At 29.0% G+C, this 17,179-nt stretch overlaps 3 protein-coding genes across 18 annotated transcripts in view; 2 read left to right on the top strand and 1 right to left on the bottom strand.

Annotated features, from left to right (window-relative positions):
* Nucleotides 1-1,604: 1,604 nt before the first annotated feature.
* l(3)80Fg (dnaJ homolog subfamily C member 16 l(3)80Fg) lies at nucleotides 1,605-6,232 on the bottom strand. Of its 3 annotated transcripts, none has more exons than XM_035876725.2 (12): nucleotides 5,769-6,232; nucleotides 5,575-5,641; nucleotides 5,120-5,313; nucleotides 4,746-5,026; nucleotides 4,462-4,652; nucleotides 3,952-4,286; nucleotides 3,561-3,864; nucleotides 3,277-3,425; nucleotides 2,952-3,176; nucleotides 2,606-2,819; nucleotides 2,367-2,474; nucleotides 1,605-2,266 (listed from the first exon to the last, which is right to left on the bottom strand). In XM_035876725.2, exons 1-12 carry the CDS (start codon nucleotides 6,020-6,022, stop codon nucleotides 2,138-2,140), a joined length of 2,451 nt encoding a protein of 816 aa, XP_035732618.1. In that variant the 5' UTR covers nucleotides 6,023-6,232; the 3' UTR covers nucleotides 1,605-2,137. The 3 variants fall into 3 exon arrangements, with proteins under 3 accessions (XP_035732618.1, XP_035732619.1, XP_085515887.1); XM_085659761.1 differs by lacking the exon at nucleotides 1,605-2,266 and adding an exon at nucleotides 2,267-2,299; XM_035876726.2 differs by lacking the exon at nucleotides 5,769-6,232 and having other exon boundaries at nucleotides 1,606-2,266; nucleotides 5,120-5,303.
* A 393-nt stretch (nucleotides 6,233-6,625) lies between these two features.
* Nucleotides 6,626-13,913, top strand: Girdin (protein girdin). 2 transcript variants are annotated; one of them, XM_035876542.2, is made up of 24 exons: nucleotides 6,666-6,745; nucleotides 6,857-7,069; nucleotides 7,232-7,320; nucleotides 7,400-7,709; nucleotides 7,785-7,898; nucleotides 7,982-8,169; nucleotides 8,245-8,326; nucleotides 8,401-8,579; nucleotides 8,702-8,828; nucleotides 9,041-9,167; nucleotides 9,317-9,651; nucleotides 9,714-9,995; nucleotides 10,085-10,191; nucleotides 10,285-10,473; nucleotides 10,544-10,703; nucleotides 10,804-10,986; nucleotides 11,062-11,349; nucleotides 11,471-11,671; nucleotides 11,758-11,903; nucleotides 11,995-12,087; nucleotides 12,194-12,257; nucleotides 12,337-12,445; nucleotides 12,535-12,647; nucleotides 12,704-13,913. In XM_035876542.2, the coding sequence occupies exons 2-24, from the start codon at nucleotides 7,019-7,021 to the stop codon at nucleotides 12,938-12,940; spliced, it is 3,774 nt and encodes a 1,257-aa protein (XP_035732435.2). In that variant the 5' UTR covers nucleotides 6,666-6,745; nucleotides 6,857-7,018; the 3' UTR covers nucleotides 12,941-13,913. The 2 variants fall into 2 exon arrangements, with proteins under 2 accessions (XP_085515878.1, XP_035732435.2); XM_085659752.1 differs by having other exon boundaries at nucleotides 6,626-7,069; nucleotides 12,694-12,850.
* Nucleotides 13,914-15,245: 1,332 nt separating this feature from the next.
* Nucleotides 15,246-17,179, top strand: part of nab (NGFI-A-binding protein homolog) — a 19,493-nt gene continuing 17,559 nt past the window's right edge. For 3 of the 13 annotated variants that reach the window (XR_004839519.2, XR_004839520.2, XM_035876544.2), the window contains exon 1: nucleotides 15,250-16,768. Coding sequence is in view for 11 of the 13 variants with exons in the window: in XM_035876544.2 (XP_035732437.1) it covers nucleotides 16,414-16,768 (355 nt within the window). In the remaining 2 variants the exon portion in view is untranslated. Of the gene's footprint in view, nucleotides 16,769-17,179 lie in introns of all 13 variants that reach the window. The other 10 variants (XM_035876546.2, XM_035876549.2, XM_035876553.2 and 7 more) reach the window with 8 other exon arrangements.

Raw genomic sequence — 17,179 nt, 5'->3', positions numbered from 1 at the left:
ATGAAAGATTATCGTAAAATCAAAAAATAGTAATAATATTAATCAAAGAACTATAGTAATAAATCATATTAAACATAATAATAAATTATAAAACTTCTATTGTAAAACTGCATCATACTTTTCCTATTATATAACAAGCAATAGAAAAATAATATTACAGTTATAATCATGATATAATTTTTCTATTACAATTGAGGAAATATATTTATGAATGTTTAAAAATCTACGTTCTATCAATTCTATTGATAATTATTTTGATTATATAAGTACTGGGTAAATGACAAATAATTAGTCACAAAATTTAAGGTAACACAATGTTAATTATTTTTGTTAGTACAAGATCAGATGTATTAGTTTTCATATTAATTGATCTACATAATCGCCATTATTTTTATCATTTTTATGGTGCATGTAAATACGTTTCTTTTTTTTTTTTTTTTTTTTTTTTTTTTTTAATTAAATAAATCTTATAATTTTATAAGAATTGATCAATATTTACTACGAATTAGTATATTAAAAAAATTCGCTTTACAAGAATTTTAACAGAAACTGCACAAATATATTAGTGATTAATAATTAGATTATTAATTCTTTCCCCTCATAGGTATATATATATATATATATAGTATCTCTTTAGTTAGAATTATTTTTGTTTGGACAATGGTGTGTTAATACAGTACAATAAAAAATGCTGTTTACAACTCACTTTCTAAACAAAAATAAATAATAAATACATGTATTAGACTAAAATAAGAAAGAATTAACTAAAAATTTGTAAATTTTGATCAATGTTTCAAACAGTTTGAAATAAACTAAAGTGCAAATTCAACTAGTCATAACGTGGATATTACACATACTTCTATGAGAAATTTATAAGTACATCTTATTTTAATTTGTAAATATTTCATTGAATTTCTATTAAAGACATAAATAAGTCTATTACTTTTAAGTATTCCGTCTCAGTATAAAATTTCATGGAAATTATTATTACATATAATTTTATTTTATGATTTTGTTGTATAAAAAGGATATGGATATTAAAAGTTATCAGAGAAGCCAATTATAGTTAAAATTTGCATATTTTCGTTGGCATTTTTTTTGTGTGTAGCAAAATAAAAAATACTTTATGAAATAATTAGGATTTATAAATAAAGCAGTACTCATTGTTTAAATTATTAATATCCAAATGTAATAGGTAAAATATTTAAAAAACATCTATCAGTGGTATCATAATATAATAGATACTCATCTTAGATAGTAACAATGATATGTAAAAGGACGCATTTAATTTACTTATTATTCATTTCAACTAAAATTATTTTAAAAAAGCCCAAAAAAAAGAAATGGAATGAATTTTGTTTTCAATATATATTATCAAGCTATATGGGAAATGTGCCTTGGATATATAACATTATTATTATTATTATTATTATTATTATTATTATTATTATTATTATTATTATTATCATTATTATTATTATTATTATTAATATTATTATTATTATTATTTTTCTTGTAGAGTAAGAAATTGGCAATATTAGAAATAGAAATTATATAACATATATATAAAAATTTGATGGACAAGCTATACAATATATAATCTAATAATTCATATAAGACAAAGAATGACTTTTTTAATATAATGGTTATTCTATGTACTTGCATCACAAATTTTCATTAAATAGACAGAATCTTACATTTATATTGCACGATATAAATACTGTTACGTTTTAAATGACATTGACTAGAAATACATTGTACAGATTATCAAGAAATACTAGAATAACCCAAATGAAAATATATAAAGTACATTAAATTGAATAAAGTGCTAATGGTGATTACTGATTATATTTTAACTTTCATAATAAGTATTTTCTTTTCTTTTCTCTTTTCATTTTTTTTTTCTTTTTTTTTTCTTAACAACTCGTAAAGGAGATTCTAAAAATTCTAAATTTCTGTAACTAGTTATTTCATTTAATATGGAGTTAATGCATGTGTATCTTTATACAGGATTTGATCTGTATACACTGATTTAACATTGATCACAGACCTTGCAATGGCATTCAACTTTTTTTGACTAGGTAAACTTTGTTATATTAAGGACATATTCGGATATAAAACGCGTTTTAGCCTTCATTTACTTGGCAGTGAATTCAGGCCAATAATTTATATAATAACGATGTGTTAAACCTTCAAATAATCTATCAAGCCACATAGGTAATCCATCCAGAAGATTTTCATGATATAAAACAGTATCTCCACTTGCCTGTATAGAAATATATCAATCAAAAATATTTATCTAATTTAATAACTTTTTTAAAGCTTTTATATAACAAGATATATAACCATAACATTAATTTGCTTACTTCATCTTGAGAAACATCAGATTCGTTGGAACTATCAAAACCAATAAATGCACCTGCCTCTGCATCATCGGTTCGTTGACTAAGTTGTTTAGTTATTCTCTCCATACGCTATGTTTAATAAATATTATTATTATTATTATTATTATTATTATTATTATTATTATTATTATTATTATTATTACTACTACTACTTAATAATGCAAACATAACAAAAGTGAGAATTAAAAATAGACACAAACCTTTGAGCCTTTTCCTTTAATATTCTCTGGATGTTTAGCATGATACATACAGAAATATTTACGATGTCCATTTAAAGATAATACAGTTCCTACACAATTTCTTGCATTTATATTCAGTTCCTTTTGTTCTGGCAAAGTCAATGAAAGAAGTTTCTTATACCAATCAAGACCTTTTTCTAATGACATATGTCCGAACATAAGTGTTTTATTTTTTCTAAAAAATAAAAAATAAGAATTTTGTCATATTTATGTATATAAACATAATATAGAGATTTTGACCTCACATTGATTACACTTTGGTTCACATTAAAATTAGATTAACAATAAATTATATTATTTTACATACCTATAAGGCCACACGGCTTTGTGAAAAGCTGGCAGTAACTTTAACCTACTTTGAGCATCTACTAGCAATATAATTGTTCGACAGCCTGGCTTCAAAAGGCGAATAAGTCCATTATATTTTTCAGCACGTAATTCATGTAATCGTAACTGTGGTTGTGACACATTAGAATTAATGTTTTCCTTGTGCTGTGCTTTCTCAGCTTGTACACTTGCTTCTTCTAATTTTCTGTATCCAAAATATCCATATATAATATTTCAATTTTGCACAAATTTATGAATAAATAGAGAAATATCAAAATAATATCTTAAGAATGTATTATACATACACTAGGTATGACATTCCATAACCTGCCGCACCAATCAATACCAAAGTTGCTAATACTGATATTAAAGGTAAAATTTGTTCTTTTGTAAAGCTGTCTGATATATAATCAACAGCTAATAATGCTCTTCCTATAAGTCTATCTACAGTTCCCTGTAAAAAAAAAAAAAAAAAAAAAAAAAAAAGGAAACAAAATTACTTTTTTTTTTCATTTTTCTCCTTTTTTTTTTTAGTACACTTAATACATATTGTTTTCATTACAAATATGTAAATATCTGCAATATATACCTGTGCATGCTCATCTGCTAACTCTCCTACTATAGCTGCGTATGGAAGAGCTTCAGAAGCACATAACAACCTTTGTATAGTTTGCTCTAAAGTATGACGTGTTTCATTCCATTGACTTTCATCTTGAGCTGCTTCAAACCATCCCTTAGATAACCATTCATATTTTAAATGATTTGCATCTCTCCTCCATATAATAACAATATGCATTAATGGTTCTAATGGACTGCCTTCACCGGCCGATAAAGCAGAAACAAATTCTGGTTGTGTATCTTTAAATACGTATGTATACCTAACTCGTTCAGTACTGTAAATGACGATCTTATAATGATTCAATAGGGACGTTGATATTTTTATAATAGTTATTTTAATAATTATAAGAATTGTAATTTACCTATAAGACGATTCAAGTGCTGCTTCTCTAAATTTGTGCCTAGCTAAATCATGAACTGCACTATTTTGTTGGGATATTAAAACTGCACATAATCGTTTTCGTGGTCTGAGCCATTCTGGAGGACAAACTGAATCCAACACTGCTTGATTTGACAATCTTGGTAAAACAAGGAACTTATTACTTGCTATTACATTATGCATTGTTTCTGTGGGTATATCTTTCATACTAACAGATGCCATAGGTTTCTCAAAATTTTCATTAAAAAGTAACAAAGTATCTAAGTCACCAGAAATTTTATACTTCGACGTGATCGCCTCTGTTTCTAATTTTCCAATCTGTAATAAAAAAAAAAAAAACAGAACAAAACAAATAAAAAAAAAAAAAAGAAATGATTAAAAATTAAATTTACATATTACTATATTTTTAAATATAGTATATATTTAAATTAATTACTATATATTTAAATAAACAATTTAATTCTACGATATATAATTTCATATAATATATTACCTGTACAAAGCCAAAAGCTACACGTGTTTTATAATAAAATGCCATGAGCAAATAACGTAAACGTGCGGAATCTCTCTTCTCAAATACTAATGCACGTATTCTGTTATCTGCCCAACCGGATAAAAAAGCATCTATATTGTTAGTATTCACAGTTTGTATTAATTTGTATGGAAACTTATTTCGTAAAAACTCTGTGAAAAAGGAAAAAAAAAATTATATATATATATATACATATATATATATTAACCAATAATTCTTTTAACAATAGTATATCATATACTTACCAACAACTTTTTGAACGCTAAATAACGATTCTTTGTAAACACTAGTACGTCCATCCATCGTAATAACAAGACAAGGAAGAGTATGCATACCAAGTCGTCTAGCCAAAGATGATTCTTTTTCAGCATGAGCTGTAGCTAAACCAACCCCTAGTGGTTCTAATTCATCAATTAAACGTCGCCACGTAGGTTCAACTTGTAAACATGCAAAACACCAATCTGAATAAAATAAAATTAAATATGGTGTCCGAAAAGTCTTTGGTACTATAACATTTTCAAAAGATCTGAAATATATATATATATATATATATGATTACATAAAAATAATATTATTTTCTTCTAATTAATATAATTTGTAAAATATAATTATAATATACCTATAAGTAATGCTCATTTTATGAAACAATGCAATATCACGATTTTGATAATGAAATTTAAAATTTCCACTGAATAATTCTTCCAATGGATCTAACATATTTACATGACTGCTTTCTCTCCTCTGTCTAGGAAAGCCTTCCTCAGTTATCCCATGATTATCGAATTTTCTCCTTCTTTCAGGATCTGTAAGAAGCTAAATAAAGTAACATTGTGATAAAAGACTTAATATTTCAGAACTTGTAGATAATGATTATAATAAATGTAATTATATAAAATGCCATGTTAAAAATTTCATAGAAAAGAAAATATTTTTTTTTAAAAAGTGTCAAAAAGTAAATAGTATTTAATTCATTTTAAATTAATTGAATTATTTAATTAAATTACTTCAATATATTCGATCAATTATATTACAAATAAGTTCTCAAAATAATGTCATAAATGTGATGCAACCTACCTCATAAGCTTTTGTTATTTCCACAAATTTATTTTCAGCAGCTGGATGATCAGTTTTGTCTGGATGCCTAAACAAAGTTTTATATCTAATTTTAACAATAAATTTTCATTATAATAATAAACAATTTAGATAATAACAATCATTTAGATTTTTTCTATAATAATAACATTATTACATAAAAATAAAGATTTTACCATTCTTTAACAAGATTTTTATATGCCTTTCGAATATCTCGTAAAGTTGCATGCCTTGGAATGCCTAATATTTCATAAGGATTTCCCAAATGTTCCGCACCAACGGTAAATGGTAACAGTTCACAGACCGCAAAAAGAGTTACCAAAACAATAGAGAATTTCATTAATGGTAATATGCCTCCCACACCTTTTACAGCATAATTCGGCCGTTTATTTATTGATACGAAGGTCATCAAAATATCAATCAATAACATTATGTGTAACGCAATTGCGTATGTGTATAATATGTTCGTCTATGACAATCACTTTATCGTTGAATCGATTTTAGACAAAATTATCACTGCTTTTTTTAAAGAAGTAACCGTACATTTTTGTTGAAACTAGTAATTTATTTCACAAATAAAATGCTGATATCAAAATTACACAATACAGTCATAGAACGACCATATTGACAAATCTTTAAAGGTAATTGCGCACAGAAATGTTAAGAAGCCAATGGGTCGATGTAATTGGTAGAAATATTCCCAATGGAAATCGTAGTGCGATTACAATTGGTCGATTACATTAAAATTTTAACCAATCCATTTCGTGCGTTACAATATGGATACTTTTCATTTGTTAACAAGTTTTTTGTTGATTTTTCTTTTTTAACAAATTGTTGGAAATCGATCAAAAGTTGACCCAAGCTGTCAATTCATAAAAATACAAACTAAAATATGAAGTATATATTTAACGTTAAGGTTTGATTAAAATAATTCATATTTTTAATTTTATAACTAGATGCAATTGCATGCATGTAATAAATAACACTATACCGCAAGGGGGTATATTAAAGTATCCCCTAGTACGAGCCATTCTTGAATCAGTCATGTACATTCTGTCATAGGAGATGCAATTTTGTATGAAGAAATTTACTGAAGAAAGAATATTGGAACGATCTTTGAAATACACATGGGAAGACTAATGAATAATTAAAGGTTGTATTGTAAAGTATAAGAATACAATTATTTTTTAATTGTATGACAATTATCTGTATAATACAATAATTTATCGTACATATTTGATTGTAATAAATGATTATTTTAAAGAAAACAATGAAAGTAAATGAAGGTAAAAATTTTTTTTACTGAGAACAGCACGTATATGCTGCTGCATATAACATAAATATTTAAATATTTGTGGTGCTTCTCTCTCAAAATCAAGTGTGATTATTTTGTAAATAATTTTTATATTACAAGACAATTATTAAAATGGCATCTTCTGCAATTGATGATTTATTATCCGGTCCATTAGTAACATGGGTGAGTATGTTTACAAGATAATTTGATATTTGATTAAAAAAAAAAAAAAAAAAAAAAAAAAAACAAAACAGTATATTTTTTTGCTTTGAATTATTATCTTTATTTCGTAAGGTTTTAATTTTGAATATGCATTTAATTAATTTAAGATATTTTTTTCAATAGTTTGCAAGCTGTCTTGAAGATCCTGATGTATTATCTACATACGAAGATTTAGTAGACGGTATTCTATTGCATAATGTTTTCTTACAAATGTAAGTTATTTTAAAAAATTTTTAATTCAATTATATATTAAAAAAAATATATATATAAACATAGGATAAATTATTACAGCGATCCAGAACCTTTGCACGATGAAGTAATTCCACCTAGTGGAAATCCAGTTATTCGTGCAAAAAATCTGCAGATTATAGTAGGAAATATGAAACAGTTTTATGAAGAAGAATTGGGTCATGTATTGTTAAGATTACCTGATACAATAAATTTAGGTAAAGAGCCAGAGTTGCATATTGTCGATATGAAGTTGCTTTTATTATTACTTCTCGGATGTGCAGTACAATGTCCCAATAAAGAAAAATTTATAACAAAAATTAAAGCTCTTAATGTTGATACTCAACTTGCTATAGTTGAATGTATAAAACAGGTATATATTATTACAAATTTAATTTGTTTGCTTTATAATAATTAATAATTCATTTCTAATTAATAATTTCTTTAGGTTACAGACAATCAAGATATAGTAGTTACTCAAGATGCTATGGAAAATGTTAATATGGGTTGTCTCTTTATGCAAATAAAAACTATTGTTCAAGAATTAAATTTATACAAAGAGGTATTTCTTAGTATATTGATTAAAGCAAAATTTTTTTTTGTTTAATATATCATAAAAATATATTATTTTTTGGATATTAACAGAAATGGGGTAATGTTGCTGCAAATGAAATCTCCGAAAGAAATGATTCATCTATTAGCGCAGAGGCTGAAGAAATAAATAAAGTTCAACAATCCAATCCAGTTACAAAATCCGAAAGAGAAGATAGTCATCATTATGCCGTCGAATTAGCCGATTGGAAGTCAAAAGTTCGAAAACAAAGACAAGAGCTGTATGTAGAAATTTTGATTAATATTTCATAAATATTAACACATTTGTATAATGTTTACTTTACAACTATTTTCAGAGAAGAAAAGACAGAAGCTTTGCTTGAATGTAAAGAAGAGCTTGAACACAATAAAGCTTTATTGGTTAAGCTCAAGCAAGAGGTAAAAAATATATCTTTAAGATGTTCTTTAAATGAATAATGAAATATATGTTTTTTGTAATTTTATTATTTTAGAATCAGGAATTAATGCATGAAGCACGAACAGCAAAGTCATACAGGGATGAATTAGATGCAGTAATTGAAAGGGCAGAACGTGCTGATCGTTTAGAAATAGAAGTAACACGTTACAGAGAAAAATTGACGGATATTGAATTTTATAAGACTCGTATTGAAGAATTACGTGAAGATAACAGGTAATTTTTTTCAACTATGTTTCTTACTAAAATAATAAATTATATTGCAATGTTCATTAAAATGGAAATAATTTTATTGAATTACATATTATTTTATTTTTTATTGTACATTGTAATTAAAGAGTCTTGATGGAGACACGAGAAATGCTTGAGGAGCAATTAAGTTCATCAAGAAGAAGAGCAGATAAAGTTTTGGAACTCGAATCTGAGATTATCAAATATAAACAATTACTCAATGATATGGCATTGGTAAGAATATAAATATCATGCATTTTATTATTTTTTAGTTTGCATATATGAAATAATTTCTTTTTAATTTTTAATTTAAAAAATTTTTTTTTCAATTTTTTTTTTAATTTAAAAAAATTTTTTTAAATTTAATAAAATTAAAAAATTAAATGAAAATTTTTTTTTTTTTTCTTTTTTTAAATATTTATTAACATAATTGATAAATATTTCAGGAGAGAGCAGCAGATAAAGAAAAATATCAAGAATTAATAGAAGAAAATGCTCAGTTACATAGATTAACTAAAGCTGCAGCTAATGAAGCTGCATTAGCTGGATCTATTAGCGATTCAGAGGAACCAGGTAAGATTTGCGTTGATTGTTTAAAAATCAAAATAAGCTGAGAGTAGATGGTTAATTTCATCTTATATAGAAAATACATATATACAAATAATCCTGAATTAGAAAACTTATGCAAGTGAAAATAATTGAAATATTATTTTTTATTTTAGCACATACTGATAATAGGTTATCAGATCAATTAACTAATAATGCACAAACACGAGCGCTAAAATTAGAATTGGAGAATCGACGATTAGTAACTTTAATTGATTCATTGAAGGAAAATTCATTTCATGAGAATTCATCTCGTGTTTTGGAATTAGAGAAGGAAAAGAAGAAGCTTACATTAAAAATTGAATCATTGAATGATAATAGCGAACGTTTAACACAACAAAATTCAGATCTTGAATTAGTCTGTAAACAAGCTTTAGAGGAGAATAAAAAACTTCAAAATTCTCTTAAAAATCAACGAGCATCGTTTGAAAAACAACAACAAGATCTTCAAGTATGTTTTATAAAGGATCCATATTTATTTATATAATAAATTAAAATTAAATATCTTTCTAGGTACAACATGGAAAGATGGTTGAGCTAGAGAAACAATGTGACGTTGTTGTGAAAGAAAAACAACGCGTACAATCGTTACTAGAGAGCGTACAAAGACGTGCAGATGATTTAGAACGCACATTAGAAATTACAAATCAAAAGGTAGAAGAACTTAAAGATATTGAACATAAAATGAATTATATAAAATCTAAATGCACCGATTTAGAATCCAAAATTGCAGTATTAGAAAAAGAAAAGGATATCGCGCAAAGAGATACACATAGGTTCAAAGAGATAATTGAGGTAAAATATAGAACAAAATTTAAAATCTTGTTTACTCTTTACATCTTATATCTTATGGACAATACTGTATTATCGTATTTAATTTACAGGAAAAGGATGTGGCTTTGGATAAAGCAACAAATACAATTGAAGTATTAGAAAGAAAAGTTGTGCAACTTGAACAGGAAGTTCATAATTCTTTATCACAAATTTTAAGGTATCGTTGTTTATTTAATTAAAAAAAAAATTTATTTATTTACTTATAATTTAATAAATTAATATTCAATTAATTATTTACTTGTTATTATAGATTACAAGAGGTCGAAAGATCTAGTAAAGAATTAGATTCAAGAGCCGCAATTGACAGAGAAACATTAGAAACATTGCAATCAAATTTAGTTGCAGAAAAGTTAAATACGCAACAATTGTATACAGTTTTAGAAAAACTTGGTCTTAGTGATAATATGTTATCTCTTTCTTTGGACAATATATTAGAAAGGTACTTAGTAAAATATATTTTTATAATATTCATTATAAAAAATTAATCGGTAATTAACTTTTTTTTTTAGAATTGCACAAAATCCAGAGGTAATAAATCATATTAAAAAATCGATGAAATCAGAGTCTTCTCGTTATCGTTCAGTCATCGAATCAGAATCAACGAATACAAATGAAAACAGTCAATCCGATCTTAATAGTGCCTTACAAAAAACAATAGAATCATTGAAGGTACATTAATTATTTATATTTGTATCGTTATAATGTAGTATAATTCGTATTTGTTACGAACTTAGGCATTTTTTCTCAATGATATTTTGTATTTTTTCAGAAAGAACAAGAACAATTGCAATCAAAACTAACTGCAACAGAAACTATGTCAGAAAATCTTTTATCTGACAATACAAAGCTTCAAGTGTATATAACTACTTTACAATCTCAAAGTACTTCATTAGCATCGCAGCACACGGCATTGCAACTTGCAAATTCACAGCTTGTTGCTGAAAAGGAAGAGGTAAGTGTACAATAATACAACCGTTATTCATTGATCTTTATTAAAATATAATTATATAATTTTATTTTACATTAGCTTCTGAAAGAACGTAGTATGCAGCAACGCGCACATTCAGAATTACTTCACGATCAAGATACGTTACAATCTTTACACGAGCAATTAAACAATGAATATGAGAACCTACTACACGAACGTGAAACTCTTAAATCTAGTTTGAGAGATGTTAAGAATGAAATGAGAATGTTACGTGAATCGTGTGAAAGATTGGAATTGAAGAACAAGGCTCTTCTAACTGACAAAGAAACATTGATTAGCAATGCAAAGAGTTTAAATAATTTAAGAGGAGAACATTCCAAGTTAACGGTATGTTAATCAATTCATTATTGTTATCTTGAAAAAAAAAAAAATAAATAAATTATATAAATAATGTATTGACGTGTAAACACACGAATATATTATAAAATATATTATTTATTATTTATAGGACGACTTTAGGAATTTGTATACTGCAACAGAAAAATTAAAAATAGAATATAGAAATTTACAAGAGGATTATAGAAAAAATAAAATAGAGACGAATAGATTGAGCTTGAAACAAACTGAAATGCAAGGTGAACTTAGTAGTAAAGATGAAAGATGTTCTAATTTAGAATTACAAATAAATAAGTTAAATCAAAGATGTGAGGTATGCCTTTGTAATCTTTATATTTGACGTATTTATATTTATTTACATAATTCGTTCATCGGTTCTAATTATTTTATTTATTTTAGATGTTATTGCATATGAATTCTGGTCTGGATAACGATAGACGTTCTTTAATGGAACATATAACTTTGCTTTTTAGTCAATATCACGAACTTTTGACGCATTCGCTCGAAGATAAAGAACATTATCATATGGAAGAGAAAATGTACACGTAAGTTAATCTGTTCGAATATTTAGTTTAATTTTATAACAATTAAAAAGATTTTTTATAATTTATTTTTATTTTCTTTCCTTTAATATAGGGATAAAGTTAATCATTTATATAGGCAGAAAGAAAAATTGGAAGATAAGATTATGGAACATTATCGAAAATTAGAAAATTGTAGTACAAAAAAGTAAGTGATAAAAGTAATCGTAATTTTTTTTTCTTGTTTTAAATTATCATTCGAGTGCCATTTTAATGATCTTTGACTTTTTTTTTTTTTTTTTTTTTTTTTATAGAAAAGGATTTACTCTTGGCCTTGTTCGTAAAGTTAAAAAAGCTAGTTCAGATCTTCTAAACAAGGTATTGTAAAGACGTAAAAGCATTAATACAAATTAATTATTTTACTATTCTCTCATAAATAATTCATTACGGAATACAGAAACGACGATCTTGGGCAGACGACACCAAGCAATCTGAAGGGAAAACTTATGAATCAGAATCTGGTGGAAATGACTCTGATGCAAGTATTGAAGATCATCGAGTAACAGGTGAAACTCTTTTCAATAGTTCCTCCAAAAGGATTGAAACACGATTATGAAAAATATAAAATATATTTATAAAATTATATATTTCACAGGATCTATAAATAATAAAAGTTTAGGATCTGAAGCATTTTCACTTGGTCATCCAGGAACTAGAAGAACAGTTTATTATAACGATGATTCACCGCCTCCTTCTAATACTTTACCGGTAAGATGTTATATATAATTTAAGTATTAATGTATAATGTAACCAGACATTAATAGGAGCAAGAGGATGATAGACGCACAGTTCAGTTAGATCAGAATTTAAGGACCGAATCGCAAACAGAAGCACGTCCATTTTTAATATACAACAAAGTATCCGCAGTTATAAACGAATCGAAAAATATTAATAGCGGAACGCCAAAAGATATGGTTCAAGATGAAGGCCTTACAGAAACTCCAACAGATAAGGATCCAAAAACAGGTTGTCCAATTTGGTACGAATATGGATGTGTATAAATAGCAAATCACGCTTGTAGCAATTTTATTCTCTGGACAAATTTTAATTAAATAAGTTAAATCAAGGTTAATTAACATATTTAGAAATATAATATAGTGAAGTATTATATGTACTAAAGATTAGATTATGTGATAGTATGTAATTTGTGAATTTTAACGATTACATTTGTTTCTATGAATCGAAGTTGATAAGGATACGAATAAGAGTGCTTCCGAGTTCCTAAAATTTTTTAATTGGTTCAAGCAACTTATAGAGATACTCTATTAATTTAATGACGCTTTAATTCGTTATTAGTTTATTATTGCATTACTTCAATTTTTCCATATACAAAATACTTATTTTTGTATTTTGAGAAGAAAATGCATTTTTTTTTTTTTTTTTTTTTTTTTTTTTATTTGTTATAATACCAATTAAGAATCGTATTTAGTATAAGATTCTACAATGAACTGGAAATATTTAAGACTAGATATGGAGTGCACGTTGTTTTTTCATCATTTCGATGAATTGCGAATACATATAAATTTGGACAAATCATCCAAAATTTAGATATAATAGAATAGGTGGTGATATAAAATCTTTAAGCCTTCATAGATAAAAAAGAAAAAGAAAAAAAATACTGTTACTATCAAAATGAAGAGATATGGTAGAAATTTGTATTCTTTCGCATTTCTATATAATGTAAAAATCATTGTACAAACTTGGTGCAAACGGACACACAAGTATATTCGATCGCAACAATTATTATACTTGTTAACTTTCTGAAACTCAAATAGGAAACTGATTTTATCTTATTACAACTTTTTTCTTTTTTATTTTATATAACGTCATGTTAAACAATATTTTTAAATCGATGCATTAAGATCAACGAAAGTTTAATAAAAATCTATTTAATTAATTCATTTACTCATATCACATTTTGTCGCGCATTTACTATAATATTTTTATCATTTACAAGAATATATTTATGTACTTATATATGATAAGTTTCTTTTTTAATATTAGCTTATCTCATCATTTACTTGCCATTAATGTGTTCTCTTTAATTATAAGTTTTTTATATCTTAAATTTATATACGCGCGCATAATACGATATAATTTGTAACCGTGTGTTATATAGAAAATCAAATAAAAAAGAAAAGAATAATAAAATTGACGAATTCATTATATTGACCGACGTAATGCGACAAACTAATAATAAAAAACGTTTAAAGTTTCGTACGCATGAACAGTGATCGAGAATGCTGTAGATTATAGAACGCCAATATTTTTATTTTATTTCGATCGTAGGATCTAATTTGAAAACAAATTTTCTACCCTTTGTTGAAAGTCCTTTCAATAATGCTTTTCGTACATTATAAATTTACATATCTCGCTAAGATTTTAGTAAAATTTCTTAACCACTCTGATTTTTTCTCGAGTATATTTTTTGTTTTTTTTTTTTTTTGTTTTTATTGCGGATCCGTTCGCAATATCCGTGAGAAGATTTTCGCGAATCCGTGAACATATATTTCACGAATAATTCAAGTCGTTTAATAAATACGCTTTGTGAAACATAAGGAAAGTAATAAAAACAAAAAAAAAAAAAAAGAAAAAAGAATCAAGAGAATCGAAGTACATACCGCGAAAATTTCAAATCTCATTCGAAAGTTAACTTAACCTATCATCCTCCTCAGTTCCTTGGCAATATCAAAGGAAATAGTTTAAAAATCTTTCGTAAAATTTTCTTGAAACTAAAGGGAGTTCGTACGATAACCTATAAAAATGTAGGGCGGAGGAAGGGTGGCGAGGGAGGAGGATAGTGTAAGGAGGAAGAGAAGGAGGAGGATTGTACGTTCCTTTGCGCACGAGGGTTGCATAAAACGGGAAAGAAAAATAGGAAGAGGGAAAGAAAGAGAAAGAGAGAGAGAGAGAGGAGAGAAAGAAGTTTTTAGAAAGACGCGGTCTTTCTCGGCCTTTCCACCACTTGTTCTCGATGAGGGGTGACGAGCGGTAGGGGTGGTTTTTTGCGGTTAGCAAGTTGAGGTGCGGGGAGGAGCGTAGATAGGATAGAGTAGTGGAGGATACAGATGGGGCTGCACTTTTCTGCGGCGTTGAAAATGGAAAGACGAGGGATGCGCCAGTCGTCGCAATAGCGATGTCAGTGCGACTGAGAGGGAAACAGAAAAATAGAAAGAAAGAAAGAAAGAAAGAAAGAAAGAAAGAGAGAAAGAAAGAGAGAAAGAAGGAAAGAAAGAAAGAAAGAAAAAAAGAGAGAGAGAGAGAGAGAGAGAGAGAGAGAGAGAGAGAGAGAGAGAGAGAGAGAGAGAGGAAGGCATAGTTCGGTAATTCACCGTACGTAGCGTGGTGGGGAGTAACAAAGGTATGTAGTGGGGGAAAGGTCGGGCGTCGTTGGTGGGAGGCGGCGCAAGGAAGAAGGCACGGATTCGCCCGACGAAACGGCGGACGCACACGGACGACACCGTACGACGAACGCGCGCAATAATAACCTCCGCGCGCGCCATCCTTCGAAACGCTCGTAGTCGCGCGCCTCGCGCAGTCGGCATCGCACTTGCCTCGAGCGGAGCGTGTGTCTTCTCCTTCGCGTTATTTAGTTTGCCGGAACTAAGAAAACGCGACTGAGCACTTTTGTCATACCGTTAACAACGAACGACTACACATACTCGCGAGTTTTGTTTTTTTTGCACGAAAATCTCAGCGATCTATATTCCTCTCTCTTTTATCTCTCTTTCTCTTTTTTTTCTTTCTCTTTCTGTCTATTTCTCTTTCTCTTTTTTGCTCCTTTTCTCTTCTTTTTTCTTTTTTTCTCTCTCTCTCTCTCTCTATCTCTCTCTGTCTCATTCTCATTCATTCCATCCATCTCTCTTAGAAGCCGGCCGGTTGGCCGGCAAGCAGGCGCATTCGGTGCTAACACGTGGTTCGCGCGCGCGCATGCACGCGACCTTTCGTTTTCGCGAGTACACACGATTTGCGCTAACGGTTTACTCTCTCTCTCTCTCTTTCTCTTTCTTTCTCTCTCTCACTCTCTCTTTTTATTATATTCTTTTTCTTTCTATTTTCATTGGTAGAATAGAATAAGTAACGAGTAGCAGTGATTTAAGGCGTGTTAAAAATCAAAAAGTTTGAGTCTTCTTCCTCCTCCTCCTCCTCCTCCTCCGAGTAAATACTAAGAAGTTAAAAAGAAGAAAAGGGAAGAATATAAAAAACAAAACAAATAATCAAAGAAACGTGTCGGAATAGATCTTATAGAATTGTATAAGCGTGGACGAAGACCTTTTACAATTTTGTCTACGTCCTCGTCCTCGTCCTCGTCGTCGTCATCGTCATCGTCATCGTCCTCATTCTCGTCGGCTGATTGGCTGGCAGGTGGGGGTGTCGTGACGTAGTAAGCAAGCAAATAGAGAAACGAAGAGAAAGGAGTAAAAGGAGGAGGAGGAGAAGGAGGTGGTGGAGGAGGAGGAGGAGGAAGTGGAGGATGGAGGTTCGCGGCGCACCCGCGGAAGAAGCGGGCTCGTCGTCGCGCGGCATCGGGACGCCTTCACCGGTTCCACCTCCGTCATCGTCGTCGTCGTCGACGTCAGCCTCGGCGTCAACGTCGGCGTCAGCTTCAGCGTCAACTTCAGCAGCTTCAGCGTCGGTTTCCGTGACGGTGGCGCCCTTACCGGTTATAGCCGCGTCCACGCCGCCAACGAATTGTGCGGCGATGCCCGTCGCCGCGACGCACGGCGTCGCGAGTCCGCCGCAGCAGACGCCGCCCGGCGTCATCGCCGCGGCCATCGCCACCGCCGCGGCGGTTCCTAAGATCCTCAGCAGGAATGTCAACGGGACTCGTGAGTAGACATCGTTTCTTTTTTCTTTTCTCCTTTTTCTTCTTTTTCCTTTTTTCTTTGTTTTTTTTTTTTCTTTTTTTCTCGCCGTTTTTTACTCCTCGACGGGCGAACGCGCGCGCGCGCGCACGCGCGCATGTGTCAAAAGCATCTCTTCCATTCTGACATATTAATGCTTAGAAATATTTACTCTCTTTTTTGTCATTTCTTTTTGTCTTTTCCTTTTTTCTTTTCTTTTTTCTCTTTTTTCTTTTCTTTTTTTTTTTTTTAAGTTTAACTTTAGGATAACCTAAAAGTTTTTCTTTTTCTTTTTTCTTCTTTACTAATTTTCTTACTCATGGCACATATAAATGTAAGAATGGAAAGTGAAAAAATTTGAACGAATGAAGATATGCCCCTTTTCATTAATTTCAT

This window comes from Vespa mandarinia, chromosome 10, assembly GCF_050613455.1.
Source record: "Vespa mandarinia isolate Hongniang chromosome 10, ASM5061345v1, whole genome shotgun sequence".
Taxonomy (NCBI): domain Eukaryota; kingdom Metazoa; phylum Arthropoda; class Insecta; order Hymenoptera; family Vespidae; genus Vespa; species Vespa mandarinia.
Note: the sequence above shows the minus strand (reverse complement) of the source record. Positions and strands in the feature narration are given on the sequence as shown.